Below are 23,865 nucleotides of genomic sequence, written 5' to 3'. Positions count from 1 at the left end.
TCTTTTTATCATATCGTAAGTAAAACTTTTCAAAGAGAGTACACAACAAATACATTTAAAAATGTTTATTTAATTCGATTCAAATGTATCAATTTAATCCGCTGTTGGAGTAATTGATAAACACATAAAATATATATTACAATATATATTATTGGAAATATAATATTTCAATCATATTAGTTAGAATGTAATTATGATATAACTATATATTTAAAATAAAACTTAAATCATTTAGTATTGAGATTAGGTTACATATACATAGTGATCAGATAATTTCACCGTAAGAAATTTCTTTAATCTTATAGTTTTGTTTTATTTAAGAAATAAAAAGTGGAATATCCGTTAGAGGAAAAAGTACACGAAACTCGAAATTCGATTTCTTTCGTGATATCAGCGAATTTTTAGCGTTCCAAAAGAAACGTTTTATCGTAATAGTTGCATGTTCATGTGTCATCTTGTATTATTTATAAATTTCTTTCTTATTTCGTTACTCTTTCTCTCTCTACTTTATATCAAATCACATGAACACGACCACCTTTATGCTTAATTCTTATTGAATCTTACAGAATTTCAAACGAATTCTATTTCATTTTATACAATTTCTAATAAATAGTCGCTTAAGATATAAATTAATATATATATTCGTGAAAAATATTTATAATATATTATATAATGAATGTTGAAAAACTATCAAATGCAATTTATATTTATTGATACCGATTGTGATATCGATAATTGATTTCCTAGACTTTATCGATCACTGACCAAAATATCATTCGATCAGAAAATATTGTTCAATAAAATGGTGGACGATGAAACATTAATCATAGGATAAGATTTTATACATGATTAATAGTAACTATAATACTAAAACTTTAGTACTTTAATCACATTTATCAAAATTCTAATTACTATGGAAGATACAAGATACAAACAGGTATTCATCGTTCTTGGATTACAATTTAGAAACGTCATCAAAATAGTAGCATACCGCTTGAGAGCAAAATAATTAGAACGTTGTTGCAATATGCTTGCTATAGTTTTACTAATGGATGCCCTATAGTACTACCGTTAGTTATCGTTGTACATTGATGGTACACAGAAAGCCTATTTCATCGAAGAAAATAGCAATTCATCGTAAGCATGTTTCGATTCTATTGGTCAAACGCATCGGCCCAAGAGTATTCTGTTACCATTCACTATGTTTTGGAACGTATTTCTTGTTGATCCTTTATACGTTTGTTTAGTCAAAGGATTTCTCTTCTAATCGACTAAGAAGAATAAGTCTATAGACTGGTGCGCCACGATTCAGTATTATTTCAAGTTTCTAAACATCATTGGTAACAAGTACGGATATCCATTTGTCGATTACGACTGCAAACTTCGTTTAGTCGGAATAAATAGATGGTATCGAATTTGATACGACAGAAGTTTAGCTTCATCTGTTAAGAATTATCAGAGAAAATCTAGAATGGTTTCACGCTTTCTCCGATTGGATTCGAAATAGGGAATGAGAAAGAGATAGATAGGGATTACAAAAGAAGGAAGGAATAGAAACAGGAAAAGAAATGATGAAAGATTTGGAAGGACGTTGAAACGTTCTCGCGAATCCTAGCCCCTCTTATCTTGATGCATTGATCTGTCGATCTCAACTAGGTATAATAACGAAGAAAACAAAGAAATAAGAGAGACAGACAGAGAGAGAGAAAGAAAAAATAAAAGAGTTTGTTTGCTTCGACGAATATCTCTCGATGTTTGCGAGTAAAAGAAGAGAATGGGTTGCAACGATAGAAACGAAAAGACAGTGAAAATGAAACGAAACTAGAGAAAGAAGAAACGTGAACGAGAATAGGATAGAATGAGATAGAAAGTGTCTATGTACAAAAGATAGAGAGAAAGAAAGAAAAATAGATTAAGAAGGAAAGAATACACATGTCGTGTACATGTGTTATATCTATTGTACGTATTCGTATATATATATACATACGTATAATACGTATAGAGATAGAACGAGATTGTAGAAAATTTTAGTCGATAGTGAAACGTACACGCGGATCTGGCATTACGCCACGCAAACGAATATTGCCAATAAACTGCCAATCCAATTTACCTACGCAGAAAATACTGGCGTTCATTTTTACGAGAACGAAGCGACTAGAAACTACTCGCAAGCAGAACTCTTCTTTCACCTATCGATTCAACCCGTCTCTTTTATTCTCTCTCTCTTTCTTTTTCTTTCTCTCTCTGTATTTCTCACTTTTCTAGGCTACATCGAAGATTTCAAGATTCAACCTTGGTTCTCTCTTCTTCGTAGAACGTTCTCTTCTTCGTCTCTGATCCTAACCGTTCTACCTCTCATCTTTTTTTTTCCTTTCTTTTTCTCTAGTATTCTTTTTTTTTATTTTCTTTCCATTTCTCTCTTTCTCTTTCTATCTATATCTGGCATATATCTTTTCTTGCGAGAAGAGATCTCGATTTGTATTCCCCCGATAACGATCCAATGAAATGCAAATAACATATCGACTTTTGTCGATGCTTTCGGACAGTGTTTCGGGAATGATTAATCGAATCGATTTTCAATGATCAAACGATCGTAGCTACGTTCTCTCGAGAATATCGATACCTATGTTCGTTCGTTCGTTCGTTCATTCATTCGTTCGTTCGTTCGTTCGTTGGTTTGTTCGTTCGTTCGTTCGTTCGTTCGTTAGATGAAAATTATCCGAGTCACGTTCATACGTGGACATTCCAGATTACGTTATCCTAATCCATTGTCACTATTCTGATTATAAGGACTATGCAAAAATAGCTATTGCCGAATATGAAAATGAATTAATCTACATTGTAATAGAATATTGAACGAAAATCAAGATTTTCACGATAATATTGTTAATAATCGTTTACTTTTCGATGGAAATATATGATTCATTTTTGTCTTATTAATATATGCCAAGTATTATGATAATTATTACTTTTTAATAAGAAATATTCTTTTAACGCATTTATAGTAGACATAGGAAAAAGAATATGAAGAAGGAAGGGAGGGGGGGTGAATTTCCTATATCATTTTTGAATTTTAGTTAATGCAACGTTTCTAAATTCGTTAGATGCAACAAGGAACAGTGTTTGTGGCAAAGTCCGGCGCACTTTCGTAAGCCTTTGTCCTGGTAACGATGAAGAAGAAGAAGACCTCGATGCTCGAGAAGAATCCGCGCAAGAGAAAACATCGTTGACGAAACTATGCATCTCGAATGTGTATACTAGGAAGCAGAAAGCCCTCAGGATGGATCTACTGTAAAACGACAGCATTACGGAGACGTTTTCATGCTTTCAAAGAAAGAGGAGAGAGAGAGAGAGAGAGAGAGGGAGAGAACATTCACGAACTACGATGAGGAAATCCTTTTGACGTTGACGCGTGGCTTTTGCCTCTTCTTTGGAATTTATTACCGATTACGGAGAGAGAGAGAGAGGGATTGTCTAGTTCAGAAAATGTGAAATATGAGTTATACGAAAGTGCTTCAGCTGAAGTGTCAGGTGGAAAATTAAAAAAGATCCTAGCATACTACTTTAGGGTCAAGGTCGACCAGATTATTTTTTTTTGTACCTTAAGTTTTAAATATTCTACTCGCTTTAGGATACTCTTCTTTTTTTATATATTTTTTACAGAAGAATAATTAATTATTTTAAAATTTTGTAGAGAAAAATGTCATTATCATAATATGATCCTAAAGGTAGAAAAAGAGTATAAATTTATGACTTCAAGTGGAAGCATCGTAGAGTTCGTCGTAGTTATTTTAAGTTAGGATCAAGGTTAGAGAAAATGGTTTGTCTTATGGGATATCATCTTCGTTTCTTTTATTTTTCTAAGAAAGAACGAGTAAAAATAGAGAGATATAAAGGAAAGAGAAAAATTCTCTTGCTGAGATTAGAGATTACTATACTAACAACACACCGATTACGTTCTTTATCTGTTAGTAGTCAAGTGAAACTTCGTCTCAACGATCTTTCAAATGTTAAGACGATGAAAAAAAAGATCGTCTTTCCCTGGCAGGGAACTTTTCTATTCAAATTATTCGCATTGTGTTGAAATTTTTTTTATATCGTGTTGCATCAATTGTTTTTCATTTCTCTCTCTCTCTCTCTTTCTCTCTCTTTCTCTCTCTCTGCTTCTCTTCATCAATTCGTTCATTCTCATTTCTCTCATACCGACAACTTGAATAGCTTAAGTCTGGATTTGCGTACAAATATCTTCTACAGGTATTGGTGAGGGTAAGAAGAGAGGAATGAAAAAAATGCACAGATAATAAAAGTTTTATACCGGTGGGATTATTTGTTCTATTTACTAATCGTACCATCTCACTTGTTCATTTTCATTTCCGTTTCCGTTTCTTTTTCTTCTTCTTCTTCTCCTTCTTATTCTCTTTTTTCTCTCGTTCTCACTCACTTACTCACTCACACATTCATTCATCTTTATTTTCCCTACTATTTTTCTCCCCGTCCCTTTTCATTTTTTACTTCCATGATACTATTTTAAATTAATTAAGACTTTTCTTTCCGTCGATTGAGCATCGTGATAACTTTTAAAACTGATGAATCGCCGTAGCGATTATTTTCTCGATTTGTTTAATGTCTGCCCAACTTATCTCCGAATTCATTTCCTCTAGCCATATCGTATTGTGTGTTTGATTGGTCCGTATTCATCATCTTTGTCTTTTTCTTTAGCCACCCCTATCCACCCCATTCTCTCTCTTTCCCCTGTTTCCTTCTTTCTTTCTCTTTTTCACGAGTTTCGGAATGGAAAAATTATTTCCCGTCAGTCTTATAATCACCAAACATATATACTATATATATATATATATATTTTACTTGAAAATACTATTGCGAGTTTACGAATAATACGAAACGGTACGAATGAATCTCAGGAACCAATGCTGTTTGAAATATTCAAGATTGTTCTATATTCTTTTGTTTATTCTTTACCAAATGTCTCGTTTTATATACTACTACTCGTCTTTTATAAAATGAACGAGAAAGAGAGAGAGAGACAGAGAAAGAGAAAAACATAAAAGAAAAATAAGAGAAGGATTTAAGGATGAAAATGAAGCAAAGAACCAGGTCTTCGATTTTCGAAATTCGGCTTGGAAATTCTTCCTTGCGGGAAACGGTTTACTTTAACAAGAAGAGCCTTGGCTCCACCGAAACCGTTTCCGCTCTCTACCCTAATTCCGAGTTAGAATTCTCTTTGAAGTGGTCCGTCGCCTATGGATATCCTATGCTCCTTCTTTTCCATTTTCCCTACTCCCGTTTTCTCCCCATTTCCCTCCCCCTCCCTCTCCCCTTCCCCCCTTTCCACCCTTTCCACACCCCCTCGTTTCACTTCTTTTCTATTCTATAGTCCTACTCTATCTTTCTTTCTTGCAATAGAACTTGTTATTCAACCTAGCTAGATTTCTCTTAGAAAAGAATTCGAAGAGGGAATTACGGTATTTTAAGGGAAAAAAAAAAAAAATAAAAAGGATTCTCGCGAATTTCACAAATTTCCAATTCTCATTCTTTATCAAGAGAAATAAGTTAAATTCTCGCGTGTAATATCTTAAGTAATATTATATTATTTCGGTACGTTGTAAAGTAAAATGAACGTTTGAATATAATTTTTGTTTTTACCGTAATCGTGTAAGTATATATAATCAATCGTGCGTGGAAAATGAAAAACGTATAATGTAAGAACTTATAAACAATAATTGAATTCTTATCTATTTGAAAATATTTCTAATCTCTGACAAAAATATTTGTGGTAATAGATTATTTCTACGTAGAAACGTTAGATTCAAGGAGTTTAATAGTTTTAACGAAAAGAGAAAAATATTAAAGAATTGTCGATAATTTATTTTCGTGCGTATACGAGTGGGGGTTAATCGATCGAAGGAAAACGAAAGAAAAGGATTGAGTAAAAAAAAAAAAATAAAAGAGTTTTTAACTACTCTGTCCAGATGCAAGATATTTGTGAGATCGACCAAATAGTTTACTTTGTACGAACTGTTTTCTAAGTAATTCGAAAAATTTCTCTTTTTCTCTCTCTCTCTCTCTCTCAATCGCTTTCTCTATCTATCTATCTATCTATCTATCTATCTCTCTTTCTCTTGTATTCATAGACATTCAATCAGGCGCTATTCCGCGTGGTAGGAATTGAAACTGATTATACTTAGCGCTTGAGTGAACATCTTCTCTAAGTTCGGAACTAGTCTTACATAAGTTACGTGACTAAGAGACTCCCCCCAATTTGAAATTATTTCGAGAATATCTTAAGGATCTCTATCTATCGTTCCTCTTAACTTTTCTATAATATCTGATATCAATTGGATAGCTTCTCCATTTTCGATAACCTTTCGATAAAATTTGATGAAAGTTTTATTTTCACGCGAATTATCTATCACAACGTAGTAAAATAGTTTTAATATTTTTTTTCTTTTTTCTTTTTCATAATATTTCATAATATTTTGTTTGCATATTGTTCAACAACAATATTGTGCGAATGTAATTTATTCGTATTATTTTTTAATTCACACGAAACTAAAATGAACAACATTTTATAATTTGTTTCTCGAATTGCGAGAACATTTTTCATTTTCTTCCTCATAAAAATGTCTTTAAATGTATCTTAAGATAAGAATCTTTATTAATAACCAAGATTGACCATTCATCGTACGATCATAAAATAATATAAAATAAAATAATTTTTGAAATACACAAAAAGTTTATCATATAAATTCACTAATTATAAATGAGAAATATACATTTTCTTTCTCGTATGGAAATAATTAGGTTTCTTCGTATGAAAAATATTTAGAAAAATATTCGAAGATATAATAAATCATTTTTAATTCGATAAATAAATGTGTAATATAAATAATACGTAATATATATAAAAAATATATATATATAAATGATAGAGCTTGTGTTTAAACGCGATAGATATTGTTATCGTTATGGTTATAGATTCTGTCTAACTCGAGGACATTTTCAAGGCGGACGGGTTAAGCATACTGATGGAAACCATCAAGTGGTGTTATAGAAGATTTTAAAGAAAGGCATTAGAAGGAATGACGTTCTTATGGGAGCGTCTTGGATCCTGGATGATGAATACGCCGCAGAGCAGCAGCTGCGTTGAAATTAGTTTTGTTTTCGGAGAAGGATAACGTCTCTACCCTATCCCCCACCCACCCTTCCCTCCTCCTGTCCTAAAGCTTCTGCTAAAGTCATGCAGACGCATTCATTTTCCAACGTAAAATAAAAAAAAAAAAAGAAGTGCAAACTCGTGTTGCGCGATAAAGACAATACCTTTCGAAATAGCAATTAATGGTCCGTGTAAAAATAATGCTTGAATTTATAATAACTAGTTTTAATTTTCGTTTTATTTTTTTTTTCTTTTTTCGTTCGTCATTGTTACATCTAGATGTTTGTTATAGATGTTGAGTAAAATTCGTTTAAACAACGTTCGCAGGATTAACAAAGCATTCGAAAATTTGATGGGGAAAAATCAATTTTCCGAAATAAAGGATTTACGTCACTTTATTTTAATATACTACGAAAATCGATCATACGTACTTTTTGTTTGGGGAAAATGAAAAATATCGAGTAGTAGTGATATTTAAATAACATAGATATGCACGTATGCATATATATGTATATACGCGAACTTTTTATTAAAATTTTAGAAATTACTTGTAAATACATCCACGACAAAAAAAAAATAGAGAAAAAAAAGAAGAAACAAAGAGAGGGATTTTAATATTTCATCCAGTAAACTACATTTCAACAAACGCTCAATTCTATTATTGTATTATATCATAGATGTAATTCTCGTGGACCATTTAAAAATTGTCAAATTTGTTTAAAAGGCATGAAATATAAATATAACAATCCGCGTAGTAGTTTAATTTGTAATTTGAATAGATGAAATATTTTTGAAAGTATCAGATAACAGTCTAACATACAATTAAGCTATTTTGAATAGTACAGTTGTATCTTATGTGGTGTTGTAGAAACCGTGGAAATGCCACACTGAACAGGCAAATGCACGCGTATAGATGTCGTTCGTTTTCCGTACATTTCTCGGAATATTCAGACGAAAAGCGTTGGCGATGCACAGAAATTACATGCAAATTGGTAGAACATGGTGAGACAGTACATGCCAACAAAACCATAACTGGGAATCGTTCTAACAAATAGTTAAATTTATAATAATTTTATAGATATATACATTTTATATGCATACATGAATAATTGAGCGTACGAAAAAAAACAACATCATATTTTTTTTCAATTTTGTTGATATTGTAATTTTACTTTGTTTCGTTGCGAAGACAAAATTTAATGTATGCAGTATCGTTGTTTACAAAGTAAATGAAACATATTTATTTTTATTAGGTAACTGATATAAATAACAAAAAATAAGTTAACATATATATATTTTACAATTAAATCTATTTTTTACAAACATAATGAGACGTATTTAAATAATAAAGTATTAGTACCGAAAAATAGAAGACAGAACAATTTTATTAGAAGAAGTAAGGAAGAAGATGATATATAGTATAAGACTTTAGTCTTTTATCACGAATCTAATTACATCTTCGTGACGAGTGCTTTAATTAACTGATTAAAAATGGTGGAGATCAGGGAGAAGAATATATTAAAGAAGGCAATTAACTTGCTATGTGTGTTATATATATAAGGGATAAAAAGTATCATAGATATTCGTTACTTTGGAATTTAAATATTTTTAAATCCCACTATCCGATAAATCAATAACACTATTAGTTGTATTTAGAATAAAAAATGAAATAAACTTAATTCTCTCGTTGTTTCGAATAAATTCACCTAAAATTATTTCCTTTTATTTTTTTTGAAAAAATTCGTGTTTCTCGATTTCGCTACAATTGCCTATGAGTTTCTCATTTTCTCATTGAAGTTATTATTTTTCCTGAAAATAAAGATACGAACGCTCAACTAAAATAAATTTCAAATATGGAAATTCCATAATAGTATCAATAATGATTAACCATCGGAAAGGATACATATGATATTTACTCTTGAATAGAGACTGTAGTACTATTTTAATCGAGAACATTTCATTAAATACACGTTTGCACACACATATATGTACATGTAGGTCTAATGAATTCTATTCAAAAGAAAATGCTGCATATATTTCTTTTATTGTATTTCAAAACAATATTATTAATTATAAAGTCTACGTATAAAGAAAATTCAATTAATTTCAATAAATGGGAAACCGTAAATTTGCAATACATCATTCTCATACGTATGTACATTTGTTTTATGGTACATTGGTACATTATTTCTACTGTGTTTCTATTGATTATGAAATATGTTCAAATTAAATTCGTGATTTAATGATAATAATTATATTTAAATCATTTTTACTTTTTGTCTGACTTTTACAAAGTATTTAATAATATTATCAATTATATATTTTATTTTATCTTGTTTTAAAATACAAGACAATTATAGTTAAACTTAATACTAATTGAATTAACTATTGAAAAAAAAATCTGAATTATTCATTTGTACATTTAATATAAGTAAACCATATAGTGGAATTTTTTTTTTATTATTACATTAAAATTTAAATTGATATGCATTTCAAATTTAAATTAATCGACCATTATTAAATCGATTATCAATCAATACATATAAGCATTTATTCAAGATTCGATGGGAACATTTGATTTTCTTAGAAACATCATCTTGTTTGATTAGAAAAGCGAGTCAGCTAATCTGTTTTCCCTTTGATATTGCTATACTAAACGTGAGAGAAGCCACCATAGGTAATCCCCATGAGGCATCATCCATTCACGATTATTCAAGCAATTGTAATTATTGATGTGGTATGCGTTTATTACATAGACATTGAAACAATGCCGATCATTGGCCAATGATTAATCATAAAGATAACGAATTAATTGATTAGCCATGAATACAAACTTTTTATCCTCTTCATTTTACTTTCGAATTTGATCTCGATCGAATTAATTATATAATTCGATGCGACGAATTTACGTATTTTATCGAAAAAAAAAGTTTACATATTTATATTGAGCTGGGGAAAAATGTTTCTTCGCATTTTCTTGATAGATAATTTTAAGTTTAATAATTGTGTCTATTTGAAAAATGACACATCGTAGAATAATTAAAACTATAAAAAGTTGTAATATTCATTTGTTCAGTGAAAAGTTATTGCGTCTTATAAATGAGTAGAAATAATAAAATTCGATACACTTTCTAATTTTATTATAATACAAAAAAGCAAGTATGCGACATAGTCTTTATATCATTATATAATTACAAAAATGAATATAATATACGCTAATAAATTGATTTATTCTAAAAAGAACAAAATACATTTTAAAACATAATTTAAAAATAATAGAATCAAATTTCAATTAAAAAGTCCATCATTTTGTGTGTTTGCAAAAATAATTATCAGATTCGTATAATCAGTTATTTCAACAATCCTGAGAGAGCGAGAGAGAGAGAGAGAGATATTAATTTTCAACAAAATTATACTACGTCTTTATCATTTGAACACGTATACGGAATTTGGTTACACCGTGTGTCGGTACGTTCCATCTTTTATGTTTTTATTTACATCCGTGACTTTGCCGTTCCTCGTGGATACCCGTTTACTTATGAGAAACACGCATTAGTCGTCAGTTGATCAACCGACGTCGTTTGAGAAAGATCTTCCGAGGAGAGAAATGGTAAGAGAGAAGACCTTTACTTTATTAGGTACGAAATTTCTCGTCCATTTTTTTCCTCTCTTTTGATAAGTTTTCCATGTTATGTAATACTGATTTAAGGAAGACTGTTGAAGGAAAAGTTTCTTTACTGCTCGAGATATTTTACTTTGAAAGATAACAAATTAAAGATTCTCTTTCAGGGATAATTTTTATTAGATTTTTTTTTTCTTCATTTATGGATCTCGTTTATTTTAATTTTTTATTTATTTTTATTAACACACGAATAATTCGATCGGATAATAATGTTTATTTGTTTTGAAGATAAAACTTTTATGCGATTTATACGACTACGTGTCGTCAATTACAACAATCACATTTTTTTAAATACATATATAATATTTTTGTATAATCGAAAAATAGTTAATATTAAAATGAATTTTGAGCGATGATCGGATCAATCGATAATAGATAGAAGATCGATTAAACAACTAGAAAGTTGTAATAGAGACTTTTGGTATATGGTATACGACATAGAATGTTGTGGGATGCTTTTGATCACACATATTGGATTCACTTAGTGGTTGTAGAAGCTTTCATAAGGAACTCAGTTTCCAACGTGACATTCATGGTCAATCGATGAGGATCGTGAGTTTGGTAGAAACGATCAATCCGTTTGATACAAGCAGCTTCCTACTATCGCTCGTTTAGATTAGTATTACTGTTGCTAAACTCCGAGTTCTCCCTCTCTCTCTCCCTCTCCCTCTCTCTCTCTTCCTCTTCTATTTTGCGGTGATCCTGCGATGCCAAAATTAGCCTGTGGCCGTTTGTACAATACGAAATCACACACGGTGAATCGTTCGTTGGAGCTTCACCGAGTTCATTAAATTCTTGACGATTTCTCTCTACTTGATTTTTTTTATTTGTTCCCATTGATTTGTTATAAAGTCCTATAAATGTCATTATGAATCTCGAACGAACGATAAAATACGCGGACGAACATGTTTAATATCGATCGTTGTTTACTGTAAAAATAACCCCATGACGATTTATTTAGAGAAGCTTTTATGTGTTCATTATTTGTCTTTCATTAAAGTTCATTTCAATAGACTATTTAAATAGTTGAATTTAACTCAGTTTTCATTCAAATTTACCTTTCAAAGTAATTTACTTCTGTATTATAACGATAAACATATTGATTATCTAAGTGTAGAACATTTATATAATTAATATACGTTTTATCAAATTATTTTTAAATTTTCAAATAATTGATCAATTATTGATCTGATAAGAGTATTTGATTGTTTTAAATATACAATAGGGTTACGAATACTTCTGGGACTCACTGTATACGTACTTCTACGATTATTTTTACATATCGTTCGTTATTTAATTATTTACTTTAAATTCGTATAATATTTCATAATTCTAAAATATGTTTACATATACAGATATATGAGAATTTAAAAATATTGCATTACAAGAAAATATATTGATCGTTTTAAATATACAGTGGGGAGATTCGAATATTTCTTACTGCATTTACTTCGAGTATAGCTTTTAAAAGAAAAAGAAAAAAAAAAGAATGATCGATGTTGTTTAGTTTAACATACTCTTACTTCGTAGGTATCCTGGATGCGGAAGAGGGATATGCATATCCTTAGCGCCGGAATCCTTATGTATACTTCAGATCTAAGGTTCCAAGTGATCCATCCGGACAAGTCTGAAAACTGGACGTTGCAGATCAAGTCACCTCAAGAACGAGATTCCGGGGTTTACGAGTGCCAGGTCAGCACCGAGCCGAAGATGTCGTTGAATTATACTCTAAACGTCATCGGTGAGTATACTTGGAATTATTCAGTTGAAATTAACTTCTTGTCACGTTGAATCTAGTTTTTACTAAGTAATTTTTATAAATTACTCGTTCAACTTCTTTCTAATATAGATCATGAATCATTGATTAATAACCAAATAATATTTATTATTAATACAATTTTTTAAAAACACACACCACAAATTAAGTTCTAAACAAAAATGCTTTTCCATACCTGTTAATTTATATATTTGTTTATTAAAGTGATTTTTTTTATTATTTGTAAATAATAAATCATAGTCTTATGATAACCGAGATACTGTTAGGATGATAACGTATATTCTTATATTTCATAAGATATACTTTCTTACGACTTACTGATATATAAATCTACATATACCCATACAATTTGCTATCGTTTCGCATGGGGGATGAAAGTGAAGACGCGGAAATACAAAGAAGGGGGCTCATAAATTTACTTTCTTGCTGTTGTTTGTGATCGCGAGGAAGAGCTTTTTGAGAAGACGTACATTGACATTAAAATCTCGTGGCAACATAGAGAGCTTGTAGTGGAAAAGGAAAAAGATAAGAGTAAGTAAATGGGTGGTGGGGGAGAGTAGGTGAAGGGATATAGGGGTGGCAAGGGTGGGAGGAGGAGGTTGATAAGAAAGAGAGGAACAAAATCCATAGAAGAAAAAGAAGAAGAGGAAGAAGAAGAAGAAGAAGAAGAAAGGGAAAAGGTACGAGTCCGTGAATTTCGAAGCGGAAAGTAAGAGAATCGTGGACAGAAGGAGGAGGAGGAGGAGGAAGGGGGAGGAAAAGTGGAGAATGGTCGTCGATAAGAGGCTTGAGGAAAACAGGTTGGTGAACTGGTCTTCTTCTTTCGTATCGTTTGGCGAATGTACGCGGAACGTCCGTGGCGTTTAGTTGAAAAAGAAAGAGTAAAAAGGGGGAAGGAAAGAGAGAGAAAGAGAGAATAAGGGAATGGAAAGAGAAGGGGAAAGGGAAAAAAGCTGACGCGAAATAAATCGTCTTTCTTTTCCTCGGGCCACGGCTTGTCGTTCGTGCAGCGGGCGACGTCGTAAACACGGACTCGATGGTGGAATCAATTTTACAAATCCGACGTACAAAAAGCTCTTTCTTTCTTTCTTTCTTTCTTTCTTTCTCTGTCTCTCTTTCTCTCCATCTCTCTTGTTTACCGTGCAAATCTCAAACGTGCAGGTTCTTCCGTTCTCTTTTCCTTTCTCGCGGCTTTGCGTTATTTTCACCGTAACGTCGGTCTTCCTGTTCTTCGTGTTCACCGTACTCTTTGATAAGATAAGAAAAAGAAGATAGGAGGTGGTTGAAGAAGTTTTGAAAATTGTCGAATTTTAGTTTTTATATATATATATATATATATATGTATGTATATTATTGATACACTATCGATCTGTTGAAACGAGATATTCTGTTATTTTTTCATTTAAACGTTTGATCCTCGATAATATAAATATATATGAGTATATGTGTGTATGTATGTGTGGAAACAATATACTTTAGGACTTTTTTTTAAACTATACATTTGATCGACACAAATATTAATATCTATTTTTTCGTATTGTATTTTTTATTATTTCATTTATTTGAATATCAAATTTTGGAACAACGATATCTTTTCTTTTCTTTTTGTTTTATATCTCGATTAGTTGAAACGAGATATTTTATTATTTGTTTTTTTTTTCTCTTTTTTTTCCATGGAACGTTCGATCAACGATATAATATTTGCATACGTTTAAAATGTGTGTGCTCGATTTTGTTTATTATTTTATTTATAACACGCTATCATGAATAATCAGTGTAAAATTTGTTGATGATAGGGGAAAAAAAAGGGAGACCGTTTTATATCGATTACAAATGAAAACCAGGTTCGTTTATGGTCGTTCAAAAGATATTTACTTTACATACACAGGAGAACGCTCGTTTCCCTAGCAGACAAAATTCGGAGTTTTAAGTTGAGTAAAAGGGGTATCCACTTTCCAGTGGCCGTGAACCGCTACACGTATTCATTGCGACTAAAAGCACCTCTCGAACTCGCTTTTACGGCTATCGGACGACGATTCGAACGTATTTCGTTTAATCGCATCGATGCTATTCCTCGCTCTTTGCTTTTTTGAACTTCGTTATTTCTCTCTATACGTGTCCTGTGTATTTTGTGTGTGTTTGTGCGTGTGTGGTTTTTTTTATCTAATCTCTTCTTTTTACCATTTTATTTTATATACAGAATACTTCAAAATGATTGAGACCATAGATAGATATACTACGTATTTACTGTGAGATCAAATCTACGAAAAAAGTTCATATAAATCTATGTTCGTAAAAGGTATACATGCTATTTAAAGATATTTATGATTAATTGTAACGATTGTAAACAATTTTTACGAAAATTTTGTCCTTTGTAAGAATGCAGAATTTTGTATTAGTCGAATTATAATGATTAACAAACTCTTTCGAATATTCCAACTGTATTGATAATAATATAGTAAATTTATTTAGAATACATTCCCAAAGTTTCAATTTTTTTAATCGTCTTTTTAGTTTAAACATTTTTTTTATTTCTGATTAAAATTTCGTGTTACCATTCTTTGTACAGAATCGTGTACGTATTATAATTCTCAATGACTCACAATCAGTGAGTAAATGAGTAAATGTGTAAATGAGCAAATAAGTAATATGCTGTAAAATTATCATCGTTGCTGATGAGTTTTATTTAACGTACAGTTTTGTATTACAAATAAAAATCATTCGATATAATTCAGTATTTTTCTTTTGTCTTTTTTCTTTTTTTTTTTACATATCGATTTCTACCTTTTGTTCTATTTGTTATCTAATATTAATTTGTAGAGAAAAATGAGAAAGTTTCGTAACTTGATTACTTTATACACTCGTAAAAAAAAGGTTAAAAGAGTTAATCGATAGATCTTATTTAAATCGGGTTATTGTTTAAAAAATCATACGCTAATCGCGTTCGTCTATTCAAAGATCGTTGTTCTTGTCGATAATTAATGAAAAAAAAAAAAAACAAATTTTCGATACAACGCGTACTTTTCAATTCATTCAATTTCTATTCCCTTTATTTGCTTCTTCTTAAAATAATTTTTAAAATACCGGGAAAAGAAATAAGAAATATTTGTATTATTATAAATTAAACCGTTTAAATTAAGAAGCTAAAATATTTGTCAAAGTTTTTTTCTAAATGTAAATAATACTTGGAAAAGATAATAAAGTCAATAGAATCGGTAAGGTTTGAAATTTTCCATTGGTAAAGATCATATTCAATTAATTTTATAGTCGAAGAAGGAAATAAAGAAAGTAAGAAAGAAAGAAAGAAGAAGAAAATAAAATCGAATCAACGGTTTCGCCGCAAAAAAAAAAAGGAAACTTACAGTAATAGAGATAAAAATCGGTTAAAAAGGTATCTAAGAGGATCGATTCTGTCCACTGATAGGAAAGGAACAAACTACCGTCAATTTTCGATATCTCGATGTCGAACTAAAATTGGAAATGTCGAGGACGACGTTCACGGTTTAAAAACTACTTATTTCATCGATGTTCTTTAAGTATTCTCAAAGAACTTCTTCGTGTCAGAGTTTCATATTTTACACACACATACACACATACACACATTCGATCAATTTATATTATTTTTGTAATTATAATGTAACATCAATCTTAGTTTTTGTAAAAAAAAATCTCATCGATCGGTTTACCTCTATTAGAAAGATATTACAGTTTAATTGTAAACGTTTTAAGCGAACCTATTTGAATAATATTAATTATTCAAAACACTGGTCTTTAAAGATAAAACAACATTTATAAAGCAAACAAACAAAAAATAATAACAAAGCGAAGCAATAAAATTGAATGTAAAAATTTTAATTGAAAAAAAAAAAAAACAAAAAAAAATAGATTGTCAACCGATCATCGGTTAATTTACAATTAAATATAAATTATTTGTCTTTCGCAAAAATAATGAATATATTTTTTTAGTTCGTAATCCTTAATAAATGAACATCTCGCAGAATTTTATAATTGAAAAAAAAAAGAAAAATTTTCATTAAAATGAAAAAGTTAATTTCTCTTGAGGAAATGACATAGTTGGTTAACTAAAGTACACACGTATATATATATATATACATATATCTATGCATATATGCATGTATGTATGTATATAAGTATGTATATGTATATCTATATATTATCTCTTGAAAAATATATTATCATCGCAACACGAGTTGACGCAGAGATATAAATACGAGTTGGATTAGTACGTAATGCGTTTTTTGTCCTGTATTCATTTGTAAAGCATCTTGTGGATAGGACAACGGGTAGACCCTACGTTTCTGAAGTAAATCCGTACCCATTTCTCTAACTCCATAGAGTCGTGGATATCTTAATGCAGGCGGCCGACGGTTGAATCTATGTACATCGGTGTTAACCAACGACAGCGGAGAATCCTTAAAGGAGAACTACTTCCTCGAATACTTGTAAAGCTTTCAAGAAAGATACAGAGATAGATAGATAGATAGAAAAAAAAAAGAAAGAATAAAAGAGAATAAAAAAGGAAAGAGAACTAAAGGAAAAATGAACGATACCAAAGAAGATTCTTATCGATTATGCGAAAATAGTATGGAAAATAGTTAGAGAAAATTCTCAATCGAATTTAACTCTTTTCTTCTTCTTCTTCTTCTTCTTCTTTTTCTTCTTCTCTTATAATGGAATAAAGACAAATTTTACTTGGTTTTTTTATCAATTAGAAGGAAATTTAATAAGATATATTATATTATTATATATTATATTTAAAAATTATCGTTATTATTTTCATATCATTGAAGATTATTTTAAAGTATAATTTAAATACATATTTATAGAATATTGTATGTTATTATTGTACGACATCCGTATATACTCTCTCGAATATAATTGAATTATATTATTATTATTGTTATTTTCTTTCGTTAGTAAATTTCAACATATTATTTCAACGAATCTGCATTTGACAATAACAGGGAGGCAGGGCGGAGAATTTTATCAAAACCAGTAGAGTAGTGAATTTTTCTTCATTTTTCTTTTATGTTTAAGTAACTTTCGTAGGAACGTGATATCTGTTAATAGAAATTTACCAGAATGACCGAGTTACGGAGAGGAGAAAAAGGAATTCTTGCATTATAGGAGGAGGAGAAAGAAGAAACAAAAAAAGGCAAGAAACCCATGGGAGGAAAATTCTCATTGGCGTTCCTCTAGATTCAGCTTTCGTTCTTACATGAGAGGACGACATTAACCGCAATGTCCATCGTACGGGACGTCATTGGCTCGAGAGAACGTTTGTGTCTATGTATGTGTGTATGTGTATGTGTCCTGAAACCTAATCGATATGCTTTCGGAGGTTTGTGCCAGGGAAACGTTACTGCTGCTACTACTGCTGATGCTGATGCTGATGTTGCTTCTATTCTAGCTACTCGACGTGTACATACATATATACATATGTTATATGCACGCATATACATATCTGACTACATATGTAGACAGGCACGTGCTCGATGAAAATGTTAATTAAGCAGCATGAGTTTTCGAAACAGTGTACAGGCGTCGACGTTCAAGGATAATACGCAACGTCAAAACGGATCCGGTCAGTCACGCAACGTGTTATCACGTTACGTAACTCGACGAGATACCCGTGAAACGAAATAACCAAATCACATTACTATTATTATTATTATTATTATTTTCATATATAATATTTATCACATTTTGATCATTTTTATTTAAACCTACTTTTATTTAACACAAGACGATCGTTAAAATATTTTAATAACATAAACTTCATTTTTAAATGAACATTTTCTTTAATACGATATATTTCCAATTAGTGTGTAAAGATAATTTTATTCCATAAATATCGTCTATGTTTATGTAATTAATTAACATTTATATTAATCTGAGTTATTGATCAAGTGAAATAAATTTTTCATGAGAGAAGTCAGGATTGGAATAAGTATGATTTTTGTTAATGCTTTTACATACTAGTATTGATGCTTTTTATATGGATCAGTGAGCACTTTTTTTTGAATTGTTTATAAAATTTTAAGCAATGTTAGTTACATCAATTATTTTTCGGCCGAAAATGTAATTAATGATTTTTTGATTGAACATAGATGATATTTGTTCGAATATTTTCTGTCATCTATTGTTAGTCGCTATTTAACTGACGATCTTGAAACTCAACTCGCGATTGACAATCACTGTTTGTCTACATTATTTTCTATTACCAGCTGTGGTTTACAATTCAAGGAAAGAAAGAGAGAGGTAAATGGAAAATATACGGTGATATTTGTACCGGTACTCTCCTCGTTGAAACGGGAAAGATCTTTCTTGCGTTCGCTATTGAAAAGAAATGAAAGAAATATACATCCCCGAGAATTTCAACAAATATATATATATGTACACATATATGTTAGAGTTGTGCTCGTTCATGCATTTTATTTTATATATTACAAAAGTGTAACGAGATTAATTTAAAAGTCGGCCTAAATTGAAAATACGTATAAAGGTTGAGAAAAGCTTGCTTAATTAATTTATTAAAAAAGGAATAAGACAAAAGATGTTCTAGAAAATAAATTTCCTTTTTTGTTTCTGTTTTTTTTTTCTTTTTTTTTTCTTTTCTTTTTTAAATCTTTGACGCAGAAAAGTTCGATTGAACGATTCGAATGATTTTTATTAGAGATTTTTAATTACGATTGTTAGAATAAATGGTAGAATTAAATAATGGTTAAAATTTGAAAGAAAAAATAATAAGTTGAAATCCATCGATAGAATCCAGAAAATTGAAGAATAGATAATATATCGATTACACACATACATATTTATATACATACATAGATAGAATATATAGACGTATACATAGATAACATTGTATAACTTACGTAAATATATGTAGAAAAGCTGAACACAAGAAAAAGGAAAAGGAGGAGGATAACGAAGACAACGACGGGTGTGGTCTCGTGCACGTGTGTCTGGGCAATACCGGATGCTGATATTGAAAAATTCTGAAGGAAATGAAAAAAATATGATGTGAATCCAGCATCAGCTTAGAGAACAATGAAGGTGTAATCAAAACGTCATCGTGAAGATGGAAAGTATCGTGTGAGCGCGTAGAAAAGGAAGATATTCTCGAGAAAAGATGTCTCCTTTCGTCATTAACAAGAAAACGGGGGTGTACAAGTCTGGAAATAATAATAATTTGCGTGCCGGGGTATTGTTTTTATTTTTTTATTTAGAATAGAATTCTTTTTTTCTTTTCTTTTTTTCACATGAATTAGAAGAATATTAACGAGATAGGCATAGGAATTAAAAATAATAATAATATATTTCAAAATAATATTTATCTCAATAAGTTAATAACCAATTTTTATTTGATTATAAATTTGAAATATAATTTCGCATATATTCCTGTTCTCACGTATTCTTACACACATATTAACGTTTGTACTAAATACTTACAAATCAAATATATATATATATATAATTCTTATTTATATATATTATATATTTATTTATATACAAAAGCTAAAAAAAAAAACAAAACAAAAACACACACACACCACATCTCACTTTAATGACATCCGTTCATACAAATTTAATTTATAAGACTTCTTGAATATTCATTATTAAACTATATATATATCAATGATAAAATTATAAATATTAAATATAATATACAATATATATATCTTTATATATAACATATAACAGTAAAAAAACGCGTGTACCTATTATAGCCTTTATACATACGTAGAGAATGGGAAACGTTTAGAAGGAGGGAGGAAACTTAGAAGAGAAAGGGGGTGGGATGGGGAAGGGGGAGGGGTTCGATAGTTCGATTCGATGTTGGAGAGTCAAACGTAAGCACATATATTAACCGTTAAGCCGTTAACGCCGTTACAAGGGCCATCGGAATTAGCGAGCCAATATCGATGATAACGAAGCTAATAACGAGCACGAGCGCACGATCACTATCACAAAACGAAAAGTAATGCACAGAGCCTCGCGTGCTCTCTTCTATTCTCTTTTTCTCTTTTCCTCATTTCTCTCCCCTCGTTTCCCCTCGGTCTGCCCTGTTCCTCTCATTTTTCACCTCCTCATCCGATGTACGAACCTCTTCGACGATCGTTCGCACTAATTAATGCTAATTCGTTGATTATTCCGTGACGTCGAGCGATATACGTTTTGCATTCGATTCTCCCATTAAAGCCTCCCCCATCCACCCACCCCCTAGCCCCTTATTGTTTACTTCTTTTTCTATTTTTCTCTTTTCTTTCTTTTTTCCTTCTTTCCTTTCTTTCTTTCTTTCTTTCATTTTTGCATTGAATGAAATTTATCGTATACTTTTTTTTTTATTTTTAGAGAGAGTGTGAAATATATATATAAATATATTACTATAACTTTCTATAATAATCGAATAATTATGACGAATTTATGAGATATATATTTTGTGAAATATAATTTTATTCGTTTCGTTTGATTATTTAGAATAAATGTTATATAAAATTGTCTGTAAAATTTGGATTAAAAAAAAGAAAAAAAATTGAATAATATACGATTGGATGAATGTAATGATGGGGGGGAGGTAGGGGTATTAGAACAAAATGAGAAATAAACGTCGTGTCGACAATTAAAAAGTTATTAAAATATGGCAATACTTGTGTTTACTCGTAGTGTATTGTTTTACTTGTATTTTTAAAGGAAAATAATGTGCAAAAGCAATTAGTGTTTCGCGCACTAATGGAGTAATTTAAAAAATTTCCAGGTCTCTCCAGGTTCAAAAATGAAAATTTTTTATTAATACATAGTGGAATGTATAATAACGTATAATTTCGAATAATTAATTAAATTATTAATTATGTTACCGTTTTTTTTTTTTCTTTTTTTATGATATTCCTTCGTTTGTTTCGTACCCCTATCAAATAATGTTTCACATTTTGTCATTGCCAAAACATGTAAAATTCGCGTATACCTTTGTAACAGGTAAAAAAAAAAATAACGAGAGAGAGAGAGAGAGAGAGAGAGAGAGAGAGAGCAAAAAAAATAGAGAAAGAAAGAGAGACTATATGAAGTCATTAGCACTAATTGGTAGAGGTACTAGTCGAAGAAAAAAACTTGTTTTTTTCTCTTTTCTTAACGCGATAACGCGAACACGCGTTTACATCGGTGTTCTCGCGTGCGTTTCTGGTATTTTGCGATGCCATGTATACTGCAAGTTAAATTTCTTTCTCTCTCTCCCTCTCTCTCTCTCTCCCTATCTATCTCTGTTTGTCTATCCGTCTGTCTGTCTTTATTTCTTTCTTTCGTTTTTCTCTCTTCTTTCTGTTGTTCTTCGATGTTTTTTTGTGTGCCTTTTTAATTGTCACGCTCGTTGCTCGCACCCATTATATGAAGCTTGCTTCTTCCATTATCGCGTTTTATAATCCGATTGCTTCGAGCTCTCACGTCTTTCCTCTCTTTTTGCGTGTTATTTCTTTTTTTTTGTCTTTGCGCTATCTCTTTCCCTCATTTTTTTATTTCCTTCTCTCTTTCTTTCCTTCTATCTCAGTTTTCTATCTCCCATGGGACAAATAACGTTTAGAGAGAAAAGTATCGACGTTGTGTATTACATTAGGATTTTGGATTCACGACAAATTGCTTTAGTGCTGTAAGTTAAAGCGTACGAATAGTAAACGGGGAATTTAATTTTTGAAAAGAATAAGAAGGATTTTTTCTCTTCAAATTTGCGATCGATTTTATAATCAACGGAAAGAATGGGCATTGGAAGAATAAATCCGATTGATATTATTATCCATCATTTGTGTGTGTGTGTGTGTGTTTGTGTTAGAAATTTTGAAAATCGTTTGATTTTTTTGACTTAACGTTTTCTAACGTTACAGTTAGTAGAATATCTTATCGGTAATATGTTAAAGTTCGACTACAAACTTGTAATTTTATTCTAACTTTGAGATTGCGGGCTAAACTATTCGTAGTATAGCGGTTACAAGCTTCTGCTTTCGTAGAACGAATTAATTAGTCGATAACACGATGTAGAAAATGCTACTTACTTAGAGATTTTAATTAATAAAATATATTATATTGGATCGAGTAAAAAGTTTCTTCGTATTTTTTGATGCAAAAACAGTCGCGTGGTGAATTTTTGTAATATATAATTGCAATGGGATAGAATTTTGATGGAAATACAACGAAAAATATAGAATGAAAGTTGATTAAACAACGGACATAAATGAAAAACGGTTTACATTTAATATTTTATCGAATACAACAATTTGATTATGTTTGCTAAAATTTTCGATACGATGATCGCGCGTTTTATTTCAGTTAATCGATTACGCGTGTTATTATTTACATTACTTCTTACGATATTTGATTGAAATTATTGTAACATTTTTTCATTAATTTATTCCAACGAATATTTGTTAATCCGAAGTGTAATTATAATTTTCTTCTTATCTGTCTCATCGTCTTCTATAACCCTTTTACTTTTCTCGAATAAGTGCCCGTCTCAAGATTTATGATTTCATTAATGAAACAAATATATTATATATGATTATCCTTCCCTTACATCATTAATCTCAGGAACGTGCTATGAGGTACTTAATACCGATCTCTCATCGACACATATATCTCTAACACGAATAAAATTTCTTCGCGTTATCGTGAATCCATCCGACGATAGGAAACATACCTTGTCGAGATAATTATCAAGTTTGTAGAAAAATTAATTATTACATGATTATTACATGACATCTGTAATGTCACGGTATAATAAATTTTATTACCGATATACAAGGAGAAAGAAAAATGATTAGATTACATTTTAGGGATGAGTAACCTTTTTTTAAACGAAAGGTCATATTAATTTTTCAAAAATGAAAAGATCATTGAATCATTACTCATGAAATAAAATATATTAATTTACAATATTCTCATAATAATACATTGTCCACCTACATTTTTGATATATCGTAAGACTTGAGAACTGATAGCTTTTTATTTTCACTGTAGTAAGAGTTTATAGTGTTATATGCGTCCATAGTGTTTGTGCGTGTGTATATGTGTGTATGATAAGCAATAAGAGCCCAAGGGAATGTTTCGAATTGAACGATCGTCAACGATACTAGCCCCGTTCAAGTAAAAAAATAAACAAACAATCCCTAGGATGGTTTTCCTTTGTAAAGTGATCCTAGATCAGAAATGGATAGAAATTGAACGTTC

The 23,865-nt window shown here is 30.5% G+C and overlaps 1 protein-coding gene across 1 annotated transcript in view; it reads left to right on the top strand.

The window, feature by feature from the left end:
• The window catches only part of LOC122524787 (zwei Ig domain protein zig-8), a 269,914-nt gene that overhangs the window by 117,941 nt on the left and 128,108 nt on the right, over positions 1-23,865 (top strand). The window contains exon 3 of the mRNA XM_043647216.1: positions 12,384-12,594. Coding sequence (XP_043503151.1) covers positions 12,384-12,594 — 211 coding nt within the window. The remainder of the gene's footprint in view (positions 1-12,383; positions 12,595-23,865) is intronic.

This window comes from Polistes fuscatus, unplaced genomic scaffold (assembly GCF_010416935.1).
Source record: "Polistes fuscatus isolate 324 unplaced genomic scaffold, CU_Pfus_HIC Scaffold8, whole genome shotgun sequence".
Lineage (NCBI taxonomy): Eukaryota > Metazoa > Arthropoda > Insecta > Hymenoptera > Vespidae > Polistes > Polistes fuscatus.
Note: the sequence above shows the minus strand (reverse complement) of the source record. Positions and strands in the feature narration are given on the sequence as shown.